This window comes from Nerophis lumbriciformis, linkage group LG23 (genome assembly GCF_033978685.3).
Source record: "Nerophis lumbriciformis linkage group LG23, RoL_Nlum_v2.1, whole genome shotgun sequence".
Lineage (NCBI taxonomy): Eukaryota > Metazoa > Chordata > Actinopteri > Syngnathiformes > Syngnathidae > Nerophis > Nerophis lumbriciformis.
The window spans coordinates 27902037-27924160 of NC_084570.2; the positions used below are offsets into that span (position 1 = coordinate 27902037).

The window sequence follows — 22124 nt, forward strand, 5'->3', positions numbered from 1 at the left end:
AACACTGTGTTTGAATATAGGATATTAACACATTATACTTAAATCAAGAGATTCTTTGCACCACAGTTTGACAATCCCAGAGTTATAGTTTTGCTTAGTTGTACGTGGCACACCGCGACCAAGCCAGTCCCGTCACAAGTGTCTGTCCATGACGTAGCTACCTGGTGTCCACTTGCAACACATCGTCGTACCGCGTATGGTCGTCGCCATGACAAGCTCCATTGACACAAGAGCACCAGAAGAATGTGCCGGTAAACACACACACACACACACACACACACCTGTTGCTGCTGCAGGTGCAGTAGGTCCACCGGGCTGAGTTCTCCGTTGACGTCTCCGTTCGACCCGCCTTCTCTCCCTCCCCCGCCGTCCGATTGGCCGCTGAGGCTGCTGACTCCGTTCTGGCCGGACGGCGTGGTTCGAATGGTCTCAGAGGCCGATTCCACCATCATCACTGGCACCTGAGGGCGGACAACACAGGACAGGACGGGCGTGGGCCGGTTAGACAAAAGCGTTTTTTTTTTCCCTCCAAGACAAATCCTGCTCCTATCTGAGAACGCAAACAAAGCCTGGGAGCTAAAGTAAACACACGGCGAGATAGAGAAGTGAATTGTGTGTGCATTTCCTGCCTGCAAAGGGCTTTTCGGTCATGAACCGCCCACGCACAAGTGGCCACAAAGCGACACCTGAAGCAATTTTTTTTTTGTCTGAATGCAGATGTGCGCGTCTGGGAGCGCAGGCGCGGATTAGGATCAGACAGGCAGCAAATCTAAAGTGACAAGGCTGCTAATACCCAGCGATATAGTTAAATAAAAGGCGCATTTCTCCAATAATCAGAGGTGGCGTGCGTGTGCGCCGTGAGCAGGTCGCTCTTTGACGACGTCTGTTTGAAGCACCTTCATAGGGCCTCTCTAATTAGAGCGCCCTCCTTCCACAAAACCAGACAAAACGCGCCGTTCCTGGATGTGTTGTTGTTTTTTTTCCCCCTTTCCCGGGGAAACAACGCCTCGCAAACACACGGGAACATTTGCCATCGTTAGGGAGCGCGAGCGTGGGAGAGCGGGACACACATACACACACACACACACACACACACACACACACACACACACACACACACACACACATACATGCGCGCGAGGCGGCTAACACAAAACAAAACAAACCTTCATGCAAGAACGCGGGCCGTGTGAACTCCTAATGACGAGCTCAATCCCGCCTTTCTGCCTCATCCGGTTTTAGAAATTAAGGCGCCACGAACGCGGGACTTTTAGACGGGGAAGTTCTGATGATGAGCCAAACGCCATCGAGACTTCCACCCGCCATCTCGGTGGGGCTGTGTGTGTGTGTCGCTTTTAGAAGAGCAGAACTCGTGTCTTCTGTGGAGGGAATCAAACTTTTCTTTGCCTCTGAGGCAACAGCAGATGAACCGTTGTGCGTGTGTGTGTGTGTGTTTATATGTGTGTCAATTTGAAGGTGAGACAGCAGGTGAGGCTGGGACTGAGAGCAAGTGGCCCCATTAATGGGATGTTGCCAGCTGCTTGCTGGGGGGACAGACACCAAAACATGTTATTGTGCAGGTGGACAGGTTGCAAGTTGACAAGTTTGTGGTGTTCCGGTAACAAGCTTTCTTGAAATTGCTTCATTAATCCTCATTCTTCCAATTCAGTCGCATTTTGGAGGAACTTTGCATGCACGAAAACTCAGCAATTTGTTTTTGCCATAGCACACATAAACAAAGAATACACAAGACTTGCAACAGAGGGGAGGGAATGGGGGCTACGGAGGCAGGCTGCTGTTATCTAAGCGCTGCCCCACCGTCCATCATCCATAAGGGATTCCAGCGGTGGTGAAGGCGTGGGGTGGGGGTCCAGACTGGGATCAGGTAAAAATAACTCAATAGCCTTAGCACACATAAACAAGTTACAAAGAATCCACAAGACTTGCAACAGAGGGGAGAAGGTGGGGGCTACGAGGGAAGGCTGCTGCTATCCCTAAGGGATTCAAGTGGTGGTGAAGGTGTGGGGTGGGGGTCCAGATTGAGGACAGGTAAAAAAAACTCAATAGCCATGCACACATAAACAAAGAATACACAAGACTTGGAACAGAGGGAAGGGAGTGGGAGCTCTGGTGGAAGGATGCTGCTAACCAAGCGCTGCCCAGCCGTCCATCACCCCTAAGGGATTCAAGCGGTGGTGAAGGTGTGGGGTGGGGGTTCAGACTGAGGCCAAGTAAAAAAAAAACTCAATAACCATAGCACACATAAACAAATAATTCACAAGACTTGCAACAGAAGAGAGGGAGTGGGAGCTATGGAGGCAGGCTGCTGCTATGTAAGTGTATCCCCACCATCTATCACCCCTAAAGGATTCAAGCGGTGGTGAAGGTGTGAGGTGTCCAAGTCCAGAGGTCCCAGAAATGAAATGTCACAAAACGACTCTAGAGCGCCCCCTTGAAAATTTGTAAAACTTAACCCCTGTTAATTACAGGAGACGTAAAAGTCTGGATAACCCATATTTGAAAACAAACATGAAGTCAGCCATCTTAGTTTCGGTCGGTCATATTTAGGCCAAAAACAGGGGTCGCACTGTAACAAACTCCTCCTAGGGACTTTGACCAAATGAGTTGTGGTTAAAATGCTAGATAGTAGGCAGATGGGCGATGATAAATTGAGAGTGAATTGTGCCTACGTCATAAGATGGGGGCGTGGCTTGGCGCCAAACTTTGAGCTGATGGTTCGCCACAAAACTTTGAAAGTACAACGCTGCTTGTGGCTTGAATTATTATTGTTATTCATGCAATGGGTCATTTAGTTAGGCCTATCTTTTGCATGTTGTTTGGACACACACGGAATTACAGATGCTGGGGAGTTGTTGTTTTTTTTAAAGCAGAACTGGGAGGTCACTTTAGATCCACAGAGTACATGACAACTGTGAGTTGTGTTTTTTAAGCGTAGAAAGTCCATTTTGGGGACTGGAAACAGCATTTGTGGTGACACTGCTGCTCCTTTAACGACAACATCTGTTATGCAAGACCTCCAGATTGAAGGCTCTATTACTGACTTGTGTGCGACCACAAGATGAGGTCACCGCTCGGTGTTCTCAACAGAAACAAATTGCAATCTGGTATCAATATTGACGCCAAGCCATACACACACGCTTTGATAGAACTCCTGCACACCTCCGGGGTCGAAAAGCTCATCAAAACACAGCTTTAATTTTTTTTTATCCACATATATATATATATATATATATACATATACATATATATATATATATACATATATATATATATATATATATATATATATATATATATATATATATATATATATATATATATATGTATATATATATATATATATATATATATATATGTTTCGTTGTACTTGTGCAATGACAATAAAGACCTATCGATATGTATATACATATACATATACATATACCGTATATACATATACATATAAATATCCATATATATATACCCATATATATATACATATATATATATATATATGTATATATATATATATATATATATATACATGTATACATATATATATATATATATATATATATATATATACATATACAGTATATACATATACATATAAATATCCATATATATATACCCATATATATATATGTATATAGATAGATAGATAGATAGATATATATATATATATATATATATATATATATATATATATATATATATAGATATATATATATATATATATATATATATATATATATATATACACATATATATATATGCACACACACATATATCTATATATATATATATATATATATATATATATATATATATATATATATATATATATATATATATATATATATATATATATATATATATGTGTGTGTGTGCATATATATATGTGTGTGTGTATATATATATATATATATATATATATATATATATATCCATCCATCTTCTTCCACTTATCTGAGGTCGGGTCGCGGGGGCAGCAGCCTAAGCAGGGAAGCCCTGCTTAGGAATATATACATATACATTCATATATATACACCTATACATATATGCATATATATACATATAAATATATATACATATACATATAATACATATATACATATATATATATATATATGTATATATATATATATATATATATATATATATATATATATATATATATATATATATATATATATATATATATATATATATATATATATACATATACATACATATATGTATACATATATACATATATACATACATATATATACATATACATATATATATATATATATATATATCGCAACATAGACTGACTTTAAACATGTAACAAGTAAGCAAGCAAGGCATTTAATTGACCAAGTATATATCCGATCTGATACTGATAGTTATTATCGATCTGATATCAGTAAAAAAAAAATTAAAAAAACATTGGCGTACAAATGTCTGGATGACATCTAAATGTCCTCCAATAAGCACACATGGTTGGTCTTGGATTTTAGTAAAGACCTTTACAAAAAGTAAACATGGTAGGCTGTAGGCGACCAGGATCTAGGAGCTACACAACAGCTAAGCACACAATAGCACACACTAGACATACGCAATAGGTGGGCTTAATTAATAAATAAATAAATGATAAATGGGTTATATATATATATATATCCATCTATATATATATATATATATATATATATATATATATATATATATATATATATCCCTTGTATAGCGCTTTTCTACCTTCAAGGTACTCAAAGCGATTTGACAGCATTACCACATTCACCCATTCACACACACATTCACACACTGATGGCGGGAGCTGCCATGCAAGGCGCTAACCAGCAGCCATCAGGAGCAAGGGGTGAAGTGTCTTGCTCAAGGACACAACGGACGTGACTAGGATGGTAGAAGGTGGGGATTGAACCCCAGTAACCAGCAACACTCCGATTGCTGGCACGGCCACTCTACCAACTTCGCCACGCCGTCCCCAATTGAACAACATTGCAGTCTAAAACATTTGTCAATATAAACAAGTGTCAAATAATTATTATTTACGGATACAACGTATCCAAGGCAGAAGTGTATTAGAAAGTATTCAGTAACAAACGTGTCCGCATCATTCAACTTACTACGTCATGCCCTTAATTTAAGGAATTATCGTGTGGGCAAAAAACAAACTACCACTCTTCTTCAATTTAAGGACAGCATTTGTATGTCATAAGGTGACTGAATACTTATGTACATGTGATTTCTTAGTTTTTTATTTATAATAAATTTTCTCAAACCCTACCCCCCCCCCCCCCCCTCCCCAAAAAAATAACGTCATATTGTCATTATGGGGTATTGTGTGTAGAATTTTGAGGACACAATTTTTTTTATTCCATTTTGGAATTAGGCTGTAAAATAAAACATGGAATAAGTGAAGAGCTATAAAGAATTTCCAGATGCACTGTGTGGTCGAAGAGCGATTTGGCCATTTTTATTCAGTTGTAGTTCCTTCTTTCTATTTCTCCTCTTATTGTGGGGCAGACTGGTTCGTACATGCACGTGCATCCTCTGTTGTTGTCATTTATGATACAAAGCAGCGCGTGTTTCTAATTTATATCTGTCAGTAGATTCGCTATGGAAGCGCTACGGCTGTCGAAGTGGAGGCACGTAAACAAGACAAAACGGCTCATTCTGAAGAGATTGTCAGAAAGCGGCTTGAAGATGGTCTGTAGAACCATGCGACATTTGGACCAAAGAACCACTATCACAAGGAAGTGTTTAAAAGTAAAAAAATAAATACAAATAAAATATGACCCTTTCAGACAGTGTTGAATAAGAGAGGGTGTCTTACACTGATATTATTATATCAATACACGCGTGAATGTCATGTATTGCATTCATTTTCTAAAAGTGCTAACAGTGCGGTGGGGAATTGTCTCATTAAAAACCATAAATCACGCCGCACTACTTCCCTTTTCCTCCAATCCTGGCACGCGTCCATCAGGACTGAGAAGTGGAGCATTATTGTGACATTTAAAGACATAGTCACTTCGGCCCTCCCCACCCCCCTCCTCTCTCCCCTCCATGCAGACCCCTTGAAGCCGTGAAGCCCGGGCATAGAGCCGGGTAAAAACACCCGGTGTCGCCGTACGTCTCGCTGAGTGTGGATCGCCCAGACGATTAGCCGTAGGAGAGAGCTCGCAGGTGGGCAGGGACCTAATGGGGAAGTGAGGGGTGTGTGAAGACGTCACACACACACGCGGGCGGCGTGGTATGCCCGTCCAAAGGGTGTGTACTCCGGTCATATCCTGTAATGGGTGTATATAAGCTGGTGTAATGGAGGTCGGGGAAAAGGCAGGGGCATAAATCTCGCCTGAAGTCTTTGATTAGGCCTATGATGCACACACACACACACAGACACACACACACAGACACACACACACACACACACACACACACACACATTACACACACACATAGCTGCAGGTTAAAGTGTTTCTGGCAGCGAAGAGGAGCAGCTCGTGAAAAGGCCTGCCTCGACGCGCCGTCTGTGGGCCTTTTTCTTCATCTCTCTACAAGAGCAGCTGAACCTCTGACCTCAGAGTGTGTGTGAGTGTGTGTGTGTTCTTGTATTTCTACCCTTATTGAGACATCAAGGAAAAGTACCGTCCATTTGAGGACCGGTGAACAAGTTAGGACATAAATCATGGTCCTAATATGGAAAACCATTGCATCTAATAGAGAACAACTTTTATTATAATATTGCACAAATATTTAGTTTTTCTCGTACAATTTTGACTTGCGTTGAGTAAAATTACGACTTTCATTATAATCAGTGTTGGGACTAACATACTGTAACGCCGTTATTTTCGGCGGTAACTAGTAATCTAACGCGTTATTTTTTATATTCAGTAACTCAGTAACTGTTGCTACATGATGTGTTACTGCGTTATTTTACCTTATTTTTTATGTAGTATCGGCTAGAAACAAAAGATCTGAGTGTGTTTTATTGAAACGCTGCGGTGTCGTCCTTCTGTGTCACAGTGAAAAAAAGAGGCGTGCTTTCTGTGGGTGGGGGCGGTGCGGAGGGGGGGGGGGGGGGCTCCCAGACCGTAGTCGAGGAGCGCAGGGGAGACATTCCTCCAGGGCCTATGTACTTCGGGGGTAACACCCTTCACTTTACCCGGCAGAGGGTCTTTACAGCTCCGGACTCGAGGGTGAATGACGAGGCCGGCGGTTTATTGCAACTTTGTGACTTTATTGGTGTCTTGCACGCAGCCATCCACCAAGCTACTCACTGTTGCCGCTCCCTCACTTCTCTCGCCCACTCACTCATTGACGTCACTCACCTCACATGCTGTCATATCTTAAGGGGCCACACACACACACACATACGCTACTCTCATAACAACTAACAAGACATCATGGCGGAGCCAGAAGCCGAGTTTCTTAACATGGAGGTATTCACACTACTTTTCTTTTGTCGAGCACAAAGAAAATAACATTTGAGTTAAATGTAAGTTGTGTCTTGGATCAAAGATCCCATCTACTTAAAGTTCAAGTTAAAGTGCCAATGATTGTCACACACACATTAGGTGTGGTGAAATTATTCTCTGCATTTGACCCATCACCCTTGATCACCCCCTGGGAGGTGAGGGGAGCAGTGAGCAGCAGCGGTGACCGCACCCGGGAATACTGCCCAAAACAGCAATCAAAATCTGCTGAAACAGCTACAAAAGCAACATGCTTCGACGAAGCTAGTAAAGAGAGACACAGACTGCGATGCCACTTCAGCTCCACTTAAGGATTTTAACGGAGGGACTGCTAGCCAGGACAACATTGATAGAGCCATTGCAGTGTATGTGCTAGAAGACATGCAGGCTATTTCTACAGTGGACAGTGAGTACATAAACATGGAAAACGAGCTAAAGATAACACTCAAAACTCCACCTCTGCTCATCATTCATCACTGAAGGTACACACACTCTGTCAATTCTCGTATATACTCTTTCATTCTAAACTTCTAGAGTGTTTGATTATCACATCACTCTAAATGTATAGACTATAAAGTTCACAAACATAAAGAGGGATCCTAGTGGGCCAGGCTAATCTTTTCTTATCTCTAAACTAAAACTGGGGAAATGCGTAGAGTGTTCTGGGCTTCAGTACAGTGTTGATCTCATGAAGACATGATTTTATTTCCGAATTCCTTGAGAGAAGAAAAATGCCTGTTTAGGCTTTGTGTATGTCATATGTGCCTTCCTTGGGTGAAGCCAGCTTTACAGCTATATTCTTATTATGCTGTTTGTTACTTATGTATGTTATGTTGCATCTATTTAAAATAGTTTTGTCAATTTGTTCTGGCCTGAAATAAATTGGCCACACCACATTGCTTAGCAGAGTTCAGTGATGCAAATGCATGTCAAGTTGATCAACAGATTGTATTATTCTCCAGTGCAATAACAATACTGGAATGAAGGCTAAAAGGGCATTAATGGGAGCCTTAAAAAAAAAAAGAAGAAAAAAATAAGTAACTAAATAGTTACTTTTCACAGTAACGCATTACCTTTTGGTGTAAGTAACTGAGTTAGTAACTGAGTTACGGTACTTTTGAAATAAAGTAACTAGTAACTGTAACTAGTTACTGGTTTTCAGTAACTAACCCACCACTGATTATAATACTGCCGAAGTTTTTCTTGTGAAAATCCAACTCATTTTTCACAACAAGCATTTTTATAATTGCTTAGTATGCATATATTATTAATGTTGTAAATACAAATCTTTATATGTCTAGAAAGGGTGGTCCTAAAGAGGTAGGCATTTTTCGGAAGTCTCAAGAAGGTAATAAATACAAGAAAGTGTGTGTGTGTGTGTGTGTGTGTGTGTGTGTGTGTGTGTGTGTGTGTGTGTGTGTGTGTGTGTGTGTGTGTGTGTGTGTGTGTGTGTGTGTGTGTGTTGATTCCCACTAGCCCAAGGGCACGCAGTGAGGTATGATGATCAGAATGTGTTTGAAAGCAAAAAAAAAGCATAAAAAAACAGCAAAAAACACTAATTTGAAGATGGAAAATAGGACTCAACACGTATGATACCTTTGAACAGTAATAGATTAGCTCATATATTACGTGTGTGTGTGTGTGTGTGTGTGTGTGTGTGTGTGTGTGTGTGTGTGTGTGTGTGTGTGTGTGTGTGTGTGTGTGTGTGTGTGTGTGTGATTGATGAGCACAGAGGAGTCCTGTTTTGACATGTAGAATGTTCCCGAAAATAATGCCTTTAAACAAAAAGGGGTCATATTATGATTTTTTACCACATGTAAACACTTCCTTGTGGTCTAACATGTAATGGTGGTTCTTTGGTCAAAATGTTGTACAGATGATGTTTTACAGAACATCTTCCTTTGCAATCTACTAATAAAAGTTTCAATCAATCAATCAATCATCTTCAAGCCGCTTTCTGACTGTCGCTTTTTGTATGCTCTCCTATTTACGTGCCTCCACTTCGACAGTGTCTTCTCCCTGTCAGTCATGTTGTTTTCAGCGCTCCCATGTGGAGTCTACTGACAGATATAAGTTAGAAATATGCGCTACTTTGTATTAGAAATGGCAACAGCGGAGGATGCATGTGCATGTACGAGCCAGTTTGCCCCACAACAAGAGGAGAGAGAGAGAGAGAGAGAGAGAGAGAGAGAGAGAGAGAGAGAGAGAGAGAGAGAGAGAGAGAGAGAGACAGAGAGAGAGAGAGATAGAAGAAACTTAGTGACTACAACGGAATAAAAATGGCTCTTTGGGTATATTTCTACCGTAAGTATTTACAGCGCTTCACCTTTTCCTCATTTTGTTATGTTTGAGCCTTATCCAAAAAAGGGAATGCATTAATTTTTGCCCTCAAAATTCCACACACAATACCCTATAATGACAATATGAAAATGTTTTCTTCATTTTACGGTTCCTGCCTTGGGACACTATTGTAGCTAATTCTGGCATTTTTACTGTGATGCTTTGCTCATATGTTGATCAATAAGTATTGTCCTAATCAAATAAAGCTATTCAATTCAATTCAATACAAATCTGGGCAAGGGTATGTGTTCAAAAAGACGGTAATTGCTGCGAAAGGTGTATCAACAAAATATTGATAGCTAGTCTACTGACATATATAAGTAAGAACGTTACACTACTTTATATTAGAAATGGCAACAACGGAAGATGAATGCCACCTAAGAAGGTAGAGAAAAAGAAAAAGCTTATCGACTACGGCGTCGCCACGGACTACAATGACAGACGCGTGCACAGTTTCAGGACGTATGCAGATCCCAAATACACATCAGCAGGTAACAGAAGGTAAGAAAAGCTGGTTTTGCATAATATTGCGAAACAAAATGCCAGGTAATGTGTCTTACCTTATACACACACCATAATAATACTTGTATGTTTAATGTGCCGACAATCCATCAAGCGTTGTGGCTTCATAGCTTACCGAAGTCGTACTAAAAACATTTTCACAGATTTTTGGGCGACATGTATAATGTTCTATATTCTCAATGGAACATTTAAAGTTTTGGTATTGTTTACTGCCACCATATTGCAGTCTACATGTATCTCTTATGTATGACTGCCATCTACTGGTCACTCTTATCATTACACCATGTAGCAATTAAAATTGCTTTGAGGCCGGTAAGCACAACCAGAATTATGCCGTACATCAGGCCCATCGGGTTAGAAGGCGCTTTTTGAGAAAATGAAAAGATTTTAAGTGCCCCGTAAAATACGGTACTTGTATTTTTTAGTATTTCTTTAACAAACTTGCAGCAATTTCTAAAAAATCGAATTCACATTGTCATAATGGGGTATTGTGTGTGGAATGTTGAGGACAAAAATGTAATTTAGTCAATTTTGGAATAGTGAATTATCCATCCATCCATCCATGTTCTACCGCTTGTCCCGTTCGGGGTCGCGGGGGCGCTGGAGCCTATCTCAGCTACAATCGGGCGGATGGCGGGGTACACCCTGGACAAATCTCCACCTCATCGCAGGGCCAACACAGATAGACAGACAACATTCACACTCACATTCACACACTAGGGCCAATTTAGTGTTGCCAATCAACCTATACCCAGGTGCATGTCTTTGGAGGTGGGAGGAAGCCGGAGTACCCGGAGGGAACCCACGCAGTCACGGGAAGAACATGCAAACTCCACACAGAAAGATCCCGAGCCCGGGATTGTACTCAGGACCATCGTATTGTGAGGCGGACGCAGTAACCCCTCTCCCACCGTGCTGCCCGAATAGTGAATTAGTGAATTATATTTATATAGCGCTTTTCTCTAGTGACTCAAAGTGCTTTTACATAGTGAAACCCAATATCTAAGATACATTCAAACCAGTGTGGGTGACACTGGGAGAAGGTGGGCAAAGTGTCTTGCTCAAGGACATAACGGCAGTGACTAGGATGGCGAAAGCAGGGATCGAACCTGGAACCCTTCAAGTTGCTGGCACGGCCACTTTACCAAGCGAGCTAATTACCGCATAAGGCTGTGACGTCACGAAAGGTGTAAGAGGCTGTGAATACTTTTTCCAAGGCCGTCACTTAAGTCTCAAACTCCAAACAGCTTGTTTGGAGGTTTGAAAAGAAGGGGCAAGATTGTTTTATAAACATCTCCGCCATGCCTCCATGGTTGGATTTTGAATTTGGATCCTAAAAACAGGTACCAACAGGTAAGAATAGTTGGTTTTGCGTAATAAAATCCATTTAAATGGTCAGCTACACTCTTGTATTTGTGTGTGTGTGTGTGTGTGTGTGTGTGTGTGTGTGTGTGTGTGTGTGTGTGTGTGTGTGTGTGTGTGTGTGTGTGTGTTTGTCTGTTTGTTTTGAGCGCGAGCAATAGACTTGTGTACAGTGTGTATTTGTGTGTGCATCCGTGTTTACAGCAGCTTAGTGAGATAATAAGTCTTTATCGTGTTAGGGGCTCAGGGGGGAATATTTCCAGCGGTCCCAGAACGCCTGTTCTGTTTCCTCCGCCTTGCATCAGCTCACAGGAACGCTGCTTATTAGGCAGACAACTGAGGGAATACGTGTGGGAGGGCTGGGGGGACAGGGGGCGGGGGGGGTCTGTACCAGTATGTGCACTCCATCCAATCTACTTTCATCCTCTCTTGGATCGTTTGTCTCTCCCTGCGCTCACCAGTGCAGGTTCAACCCTGGAGAACATGAAAGTCGTCGCCCTGAAATAGAACCCGCGGAGGTTACTTAAGATCTTGCATATTTCTGAGCGAGCGGCAACAAGGCGCGTGCCAAATTGGAGGAGCCGCTGTTGACAACGAGCGCGTGAGAGACGTTCCTGTTGCACGGCGCCGGCATGATGACGTCCTGCTTGCTGTCGCGGCGTCCGTAAAAAGTGTCCCTTTACGATAACGCGCACCCACGCCCGCGTATTCTCACTAAATACACCGTGATGACACCTCCGCAGAGGCCCCCGGGGCAGTTTAGCTCTAACCTCAAAACCCCAGAACAAACCCACCAATCAGGTCTGGGCTCCTGCTGGAGGCCGCGAGTGTCACATGTGGATGACATGTGACGGGGGGGGGGAGGAGCAGACATGACTTGGCTGAAAAGGCTTTTTAGGAGCACTATATATACCTCAACATTCCACCTTAACTTTGTACTATTCAAACAATGAGGCCCCCAATGAGCGTTTATACCAGGGAGCCAAACTTTTTGACTAGGGGGGGCCGCATTGGGGTTAAAAAATTTGGCCATAGACCGAAAGCAGACTATATTTACTTTTATGACCAAATCCACACAACCTTCCCTATCCATCCATCAATCCATCTTCTTCTGCTTATCCAAGGTCGGGTCGCGGGGGCAGCAGCCTAAGCAGGAAAGCCTAGACTTTCCTCTCCCCAGCCACTTCGTCCAGCTCTTCCCGGGGGATCCCGAGGCGTTCCCAGGCCAGCCGGGAGACATAGTCTTCCCAACGTGTCCTAGGTCTTCCCCGTGGCCTCCTACCGGTCGGACGTGCCCTAAACACCTCCCTAGGGAGGCGTTCGGGTGGCATCCTGACCAGATGCCCGAACCACCTCATCTGGCTCCTCTCGATGTGGAGGAGTAGCAGCTTTACTTTGACTTCCTCCCGGATGACAGAGCTTCTCACCCTATCTCTAATGAAGAGCCCCGCCACCCGGCGGAAGAAACTCATTCCGGCTGCTTGTTCCTGTGATCTTGTCCTTTCGGTCATAACCCAAAGCTTATGACCATAGATGAGGATGGGAACGTAGATCGACCGGTAAATTGAGAGCTTTCCCTTCCGGCTCAGCTCCTTCTTCACCACAACGGATCGATACAGCGTCCGCATTACTGAAGACGCTGCACCGATCCGCCTGTCGATCTCACGATCCACTCTTCCCTCACTCGTGAACACGACTCCTAGGTACTTGAACTCCTCCACTTGGGGCAGGGTCTCCTCCCCAACCCGGAGATGGCACTCCAACCTTTTCCGGGCGAGAACCATGGACTCGGACTTGGAGGTGCTGATTCTCATCCCAGTCGCTTCACACTCGGCTGCGAACCGATCCAGTAAGATCTGAAGATCCTGGCCAGATGAAGCCATCAGGACCACATCATCTGCAAAAAGCAGAGACCTAATCCTGCAGCCACCAAACCGGATCCCCTCAACGCCTTGACTGCACCTAGAAATTCTGTCCATAAAAGTTATGAACAGAATCGGTGACAAAGGGCAGCCTTGGCGGAGTCCAACCCTCACCGGAAACGTGTCCGACTTACTGCCGTCAATGCGGATCAAGCTCTGACACTGATCGTACAGGGAGCGAACCGCCACAATCAGACAGTCCGATACCCCATACTCTCTGAGCACTCCTCACAGGACTTCCCAAGGGACACGGTCGAATGCCTTCTCCAAGTCCACAAAGCACATGTAGACTGGTTGGGCAAACTCCCATGCACCCTCAAGGACCCTGTCGAGAGTATAGAGCTGGTCCACAGTTCCACGACCAGGACAAAAACCACACTGTTACTCCTGAATCCGAGGTTCGACTATCCGGCGTAGCCTCCTCTCCAGGACACCTGAATAAACCTTACCCGGAAGGCTGAGGTATATATACTTCCCTAGTCATGTGTGAAATGTGCATGTAAATTAATTGACATGTAAAGATTTGTTTGTGTTTGTTACTTTTGTAAACTTTTTGACTGGGGTTACAAAATGTTGGCCATGGGCCGAAAAGCCGACTATATTTACTTTTTTGTCCAAATCCAATCAACCTTCCCTAGTCATGTGTAAAATGTGCATGTAAATTAAATTATATGTAAAGATTTGGGTGTGTTTGTTACTTTTGTAAACTTTTTGACCGTGGGCTTAAAAAAATTGGCCGAGGACCGAAAGCTGACTGTATTTACTTTGTTGTCCAAATCCAAACAACCTTCCCTAGTCATGTGTAAAATGTGCATGTAAAATTAATGATATGTAAAGATTTGTATGTGTTTGTTACTTTTGTAAAATTTTTGACTGGGGGCCGCAATGGGGTTAAAAAATTTGGCCGGGGGCCGAAAGCCGACTGTATTTACTTATATGTCCAAATCCAAACAACCTCCCCTAGTCACGTGTAAAATGTGCATGTAAATTAAATGACATGTAAAGATTTGTATGTTTGTTACTTTTGTAAACTTTTTGACTGGGGGCTTAAAAATATTTGCCGGGGGCCGAAAGCTGACTGTATTTACTTTTTTGTCCAAATCCAAACAACCTCCCCTAGTCATCTGTAAAATGTGCATGTACATTAAATTATATGTAAATATTTGTATGTGTTTGTTACTTTTGTGAACTTTTTGATTGGGGGCCGCATTGGGGTTAAAAATTTGGCCGAGGGCCGAAAGCTGACTGTATTACTTATATGTCCAAATCCAAACAATCTTACCTAGTCATGTGTAAAATGTACATGTCAATTAAATGATATGTAAAGATTTGTATGTGTTTGTTAAGTAATGTAGTCTGAAGCAGGGGAGTCCAAACTACGTCCAAATGCAGTCCACCGGCAGTTTTAATTTGGCCCGCGAGACAATGTCTTCAATTTGGCCCACGGGACGGCACAAGTTCAATAAAGAAATATGGCAAGGAGCAGTGTATTCATATCATATACAAATAGCCAACGGTCTAAGAGCTGCCATTTTGTTGCCATCAGGTGGCTAACAAAAGTTATTTAAACATTAATTGGTATATTGGTATTGGTATCAATTGGAATGGAAGGACTTAAACCACAACAAATTACTTTTATGACCAAATCCAAACAACCTTCCCTAGTCATGGTGCAGAAAAATCAACCAGTACAAAAATTCACGGTCACACATAACACAACCTGCTCACTGAACTTTGTGGATATTGTTTAAAAAAACGTCTAATCAACATGAAAAAAATCTAAATGAGACCCATTTAAATCCATTACAAGGGATGATGGGAAAAATGCAAAACGCTCTACACACGTATTGATATTTGGCGCATTTTAGCTGTTTGATTAATATAATATGTACACATATATACGTATAGGCTATATATATATATATATATATAAGTATATATATATATATATATATGTATATATACATATATGTATATAAATATATATACATACATATATGTATATAAATATATATACATACATATATATATATATATATAGATACATATATGTGTGTATATATATACACACACATGCATGAATGTGTGTATGTATATATACATATATATATATACACACACATGCATATGTGTGTGCATAAATATACACATATGTGTATATATATACTGTATATCATACTTTTTTTTAAATACTGCCACGAAAAATATGTTTTTTTAAGGAGCTTTTTAAACCTAAGCCTGTTTTGAAAAAGTTTTTTTGTAATTATCGCACCAATATATACATTTTGAAAATCAGCTTGAATCGGGAATCGATTCTGAATCCGATCGTGACCCCCAAGAATTGGAATCGGATCGAATCGTCAGTTGCCTCACGGTTACTTTCTTTTTCAACGGACGGTCGGCAAGTCATCCTGAGCTGATGATTAGCATCGGCGCAAGAATGCGGTCCTGAAGAAAGCAAAAACAGCCCATAAAATGTTTTCGCCTCGGGAGCCGCTGGTGGATACACTCCATCCGGACTTGAAAAGTAAAGTTAACAGGCAAACAGCGGCGCTCATGGCTGCTCTGGCTACACGCCAGTGCTAACAGGTTGGCTAACGGCAAAAGCTGCGCTGGATGTCTGCCACTGCCTAGGCGCTGTTCCAGTGCTAGCAGATTAGCTAACAACCTTGGCGCTGTTCCAGTGCTAGCAGGTGAACGCTATTATCCCACACATAACGCTGTCGGACGCGGGACAAAATCTACCGGCTGGCCGGCTTCAAAGGGCATCGAGATGAAGTAGCTCGGAATCCAGACTGACGTGTCAGGCGGCGGCACCGGCTAATGGTACGGGCGCAAATAATGACAATTTCGAGACGGACGTTGTCTTTTATCGGCACGTTTGTGTGAACGATTGCAAGTGTGCGCACATATCGCCCGTGCCGCCTTTTCCTAAAGACAAAGTCCTTGTTTGCCGAGCCCGTAAAGATTAGCCTCCCTCAGTCAGGTGGGTTCTGAAGCCATAGGTAAACATACAGAGCATTCCGCACCAATGAGATCACTCGCCGTGTGTGTGTGTGTGTGTGTGTGTGTGTGTGTGTGTGTGTGTGTGTGTGTGTGTGTGTGTGTGTGTGTGTGTGTGACCCGGGCAAGCACACACACTCCACGGCCCGTCCTTAAGAGAGCAGTAAGTGATTTACCAGCTCGCTGTCTGTTGAAAACAGTCGATGCAGACGGACCCAAATATTTAGAGAAGGAGTGGACTTCATGCGCACCAAAAAAAAGAAGTCACGGGTTGTGGTAAAGTACATTCAAGCCATTAAAAAAAAAAAAAAAAAAAAAAAAAAAAAATCAACCTCGCCCTTCATCTCCCTCCCTCGTCCGTGGAGGTAAATAGGGGTCAGGCTAACACTGGGATTGTACTCAACGTGGCGGAAGAAAGTTGAGGGGCCGCCTGGGGAAAAAAAAAAGAAAAAAAGTGTGCGCTTTTATTTTGGACGTGGAAATCAGCTGAGCAATTAGCAGCGGCGTCCTGAGAGAGGGGAGCGCTTTATTGGGATCACCTTCCACGCTGATGGGAGAGAGGACGAGTTCTCACGAAAAGTGTGTCAGTCAGGACAACATGTCATTAAGTTGTTACATTGCGATTCATCAAGAGGGATCGTTTAATGAATCGTGCTTTTCAGAAATGAGGGCGATGGAGTGCAACTATGAACAAGTAAGAATGTAAGACTCTTGCAACAACTCACAATTTGATTAGATTATTCTTGATAAAAATGATAAAAAATAATTTTCAAAATAGGTTACAGGTTACAAAAGGTCCTTTTAGTTGTTGACAAATGACTTAAACACATAATTTTTTTTAAATCGATTGTTAAAAAAAATAATATATATGTATACACATAATAATATATATATATAATAATATATATATATATATATATATATATATATATATATATATATATATATATATATATATAAATATATATATATATTATTTTTATTTTTTATTAATAAATGTTTTATTTTTTTTAAATCGGTTTTTTGAAAAATATGAATCGATTCAGAATTTGAATAAATTCAAAAAATAAGATTGTTTTTTTCTTTTTAGTGAGTGTGACTGCAAAATAAACCAGGGACCCAAAGACAATTGCAATTTGTAAAAAACAAAAAATCATTAATTTAAATTCAACCTTCTATGTAAAAATTGTTTTAACAATTTTTTAAAAATAAGTATCAATTCAGAATTACAATAAATACGATTTGTTTGTTTTTGTTTTTTGTGAGTATGACTGCAAAATAATCAACCAGGAAGCCAAAGAAAATTTCAATATATTAAAAAACAAAACAAAAAAATAAACATTCATTTAAATTATATATATATATATATATATATATATATATATATATACATATATATATATATATATATATATATATATATATATATATATATATATATATATATATATATATATATATATACTGTATATATATATAATGTGTGTGTGTAAAATAAAATATAGTATTGATTACATTACGTGTGTTAATGTTTGTGCCATCTTTCAGACCAGTTCGCTCACTGCGTCCCTTGAACCGGAAGTATAACCGTCCATACATTTTCTCGCTCGAAAGGATTCTTCATTCATCACTCTAAGCAATGCTTGTAAGTTTTACAATGTAACTAAAACGATTCTTACCCACTACAATTTCTCTTGTGGATCAATAAAGTTTGTCTAAACCAGGGGTGTCAAATGTACGGCCCGCGGGAACAGGTGTTATACGGCCCGCGGGATGAGTTTGCTAAGTATAAAAATGAGCCGACATTTTTTAATGAAATAAACAGCTGTTCTAATTGTGTCTACTAGATGTCGCAATAGCAATTATTTGTATCGTTGTAGATGATGCTACATAAACCCCATGATGTTAGTGCACCAGTCGAGGAAAATGAGCAAACTACATAAATAACATCCTGTAATTTGATTTTGGTATTATTTTTTTAGCTTGATAGATTGAAAATGAACACCAATGAGTTGACTGATGAACATTATCATATAATTTATTCAGAAAGTATAAATAACGAAAATTAAAGATAGAATACGATTAACCGCAACATGTAAGTGTAAAAAAACCCAACAACATTATGATTTGTACATTTTCAAAATGTGCTTCTTCTATTTTTAAAGAAAGACAACAATCTGAAGTTGTCTTTATTTTTTAGTTATCGTGCCGTGATTTTACCAGTCCGGCCCACTTGGCAGTAGATTTTTCTCCAAGTGGCCCCCGGTCTAAAATGAGTTTGACACTCGTGCACTAAACCGTCCCATGTGTGATTGTGTTAAAGTATGTTTTGTTTAGAAAAAGATTTACAGGTTTGAGTAAAAGAAAGTGAAATAAAAATGAGTACAAAATATGTCACTTAATGTCCTGTTAGGCTTTAAGGTTTTGTTAATAAACTGCCAGTGTATTATATCCAATTTAAAAAATGAACATGAAAAACAAAACAAAAAATTATGGCCAAAAGTAGTAAAAAAAACATAAAAGTAAGCCTTTGTCCCCTGAGGGTTGATTAAAAAAAAGATACCAGTTCCATATCAACTTTTTTATTTTGAAATAAAGTAAATCCACAACATTCCATGATTATTCCTATCTCAGGTGTGAAATAAAATGAAATATAAATGAGCGCATCCACATTGAAATGAGGTACATTTCATTCCGTGAAGGGACAGAGTTGTGGAAGAGATAAAAGAGAAGAACTTAACTTGCCAAAGAGCCTTTAGGTGAGGCAATGTGCCGTCATCATTTGCATTACAAGGACGATGAGTTGATGAATATTACCTGGGAACGGCCACTCGTAAAGTGTTACAATGGATTTAAAACAGTGTAGTTAATAAATAAATAAATATCAAAGTGGACATAATACAATATTATACGCGGGCTTTCAAGTTGGGGCACTTTGCGTTTGCAAGTTAATTAATAGATTGGATCAGAGAAGTTTAATCAAATATAATTGAATAAGAGCACAGTAAAAACAGGGCCGACTTTAAAAGGAGACATGGGGAGAATATGATAGCATGTCCACTTTTGAAATTAATTAAATTTCACTACTTTTGAACTTGGTCCAAGCTGAGGTAATTAATTGACATGCTATCCAAAAGTGCTAAAACAAGATGATATCCGGCACTTTTTTTCCAGCCTGGAGTAAAAAATCAACACCCATGAAAGGCTCGTCAATAACTGTTAGTTTTCCCCCTTTCCCCACACTTTTTTGCCTCGCATTCCACATATTATAATAAAACATGAATCACTTCTCGTTGCGTTCAAAAAAATGTCTTCTTCATAATTTATCACAGAATGGGGGAAAATAAATAAATAATAAAAAAATCTTTGTTATAGTGACAAGCGTCCTAATTAATAGAAGTCGAAGGAACGTTGAGAGAAGTCGTACTAATTTGGAACATGCTAATATTAATAGAATAATTTATGGCGCAGTATAAATAAATTAATAGAGTAATTCGTTTGAAAAAGAGGTGCCTTCCGTTCAATTTACGAGAGAGGGGAGAAAAAAAGACAAGGACGTTAATAAGTGCTCGATCACCAGAACAGAAGAGGACGAGACTAACTAAACATGCACTGTTCACTTTTAAAAGACATCAATATTTCAGCCGCTTTATGAAAATTAGATGAGCAACACTTGTATTTCCTGTCTTGTTATTTCCATGGGCTGTTTAAGGAGTTTTTGATGGCTTATTTATTTTGGTAACTTTTAAATGAGAGGCCTTTCACTTATACACAAATAGATTTATGAGACGTTATGTGGCTGACAACTGTATAACTCGTTTTTTTTATATCGGTTGATATTGATAATAATTGACATTTTTTATGAACAATGGAAATATGGACCAGGAGAAAAATATATGACATTTTAAAATTTTACCATACAAATCTGATTATAATCCTTCAGCTATGGAAATGTCAACACAAGCATGGAAAACACTCAAACAACGTAAACACAATTAAAAAATCACAATAAATACTTAACAATAGTCTCCTAAAATGAAGGTGCAAAAACAGGGATGCTTATAAAGTGTAGGAAAATAGTGGAAAGTGTGAAAATGTAAACATAGAGAAACCTGAGAAGAACAGGTAAACTGCAGGTTTACGTCTGTGTAACATTTATTTGGTCTGTTATTCTTATTTAAGTATGGAAATGAATTAAGGTGTTGCAGTATTTATTATTTTATATATTCATCCATTCATTTTCTACCGCTTGTCCCGTTAGGGGTTGCGGGGGTGCTGGAGCCTATCTCAGCTGCATTCGGGCAGAAGGCGGGGTACACTTTGGACAAGTCGCCAATCAACCTATCCCCAGGTGCATGTCTTTGGAGGTGGGAGGAAGCCGGAGTACCCAGAGGGAACCCACGCAGTCACGGGGAAAACATGCAAACTCCACACAGAAAGATCCCGAGCGCAGGATCGAACCCAGGACCTTCGTATTGTGAGGCAGACGCACTAAACCCTCTTCCACCATGCTGCCCTATTTTATATATTATTGGACCAAATTAATATTGTAAAGTAGCACATTTGTTATACTTTGTGATTTATTTCAGTTATACAGTCCTGCACTTTAGTTCCCACCTGTCGTTTCCGTACATCCGAATAAGGAACGGACTTTGGTCCATTTATAAAAAAAATCCCCCAAAACTGCCAAACGTACTGTTGAGGTGACTTTTTCCTGTTTTATCGACAATTTCTCCGCTCTCTGCAGCACTCATGTTTACTTTCTCGTCTCACTGCGTGCAGAGAATCAACAGCGAGACGGCAATGCTGCATTCACCTGGGAAGTTGGAAGTCGGAGCTCAGATTGGCATAACAGCAGAGTTTTGAGCATTCCAGTTACAAGATCGGATATCAAGATGGCCACATCCACGGGAGCTATTTTAGGGCTGGCCTTGTCTGAATACAAAACAACTTATGGGAAAATATGGACTCTTTTTGCAACCTTAAAACACGGTGGATGAAAAGAAAACACAGATGCTATTGCTAGCGATGTAGAATGTGTATCATGAAATAAATGTAGTTTACAATACAGAGACCTTATCATATATACATTCTAAACAGTACATCGTTTATGGCTGATTTACTGCACCAAAAACGAATCAGAAGTGCTAATAACGGATATTATACAAGCAGACATTATTGTTTCCATCCAGAGCAGCCATCTTTGAAACAAACACGGGGGTTGTGACAATGCGCCGACTTTCCGAGTCGGAAATCTGACATTGAGGGACGTTCCAGTTGAAATTCCGACAAGGAACTCAGAAATTCCGACTTCCCAGTACAAATGGAACGCACCACAAGATGGCGCAACCAAACTTGATAGTTGATACTGTTACCACGCTTCATTCTTTCCGGATTCTTCCAACCAAACAGAAACAAAATTATATATATATATATATATATATATATATATATATATATATATATATATATATATATTTATTAAATGTTT

The 22124-nt window shown here is 40.3% G+C and overlaps 1 protein-coding gene across 3 annotated transcripts in view; it reads right to left on the reverse strand.

Moving 5' to 3' along the window:
* The window catches only part of foxp4 (forkhead box P4), a 260328-nt gene that overhangs the window by 162847 nt on the left and 75357 nt on the right, over positions 1-22124 (reverse strand). For all 3 annotated transcript variants that reach the window (XM_061984854.1, XM_061984855.1, XM_061984852.1), the window contains exon 2: positions 282-461. In XM_061984854.1, coding sequence (XP_061840838.1) covers positions 282-452 — 171 coding nt within the window. In that variant the 5' untranslated portion in view covers positions 453-461. The remainder of the gene's footprint in view (positions 1-281; positions 462-22124) is intronic.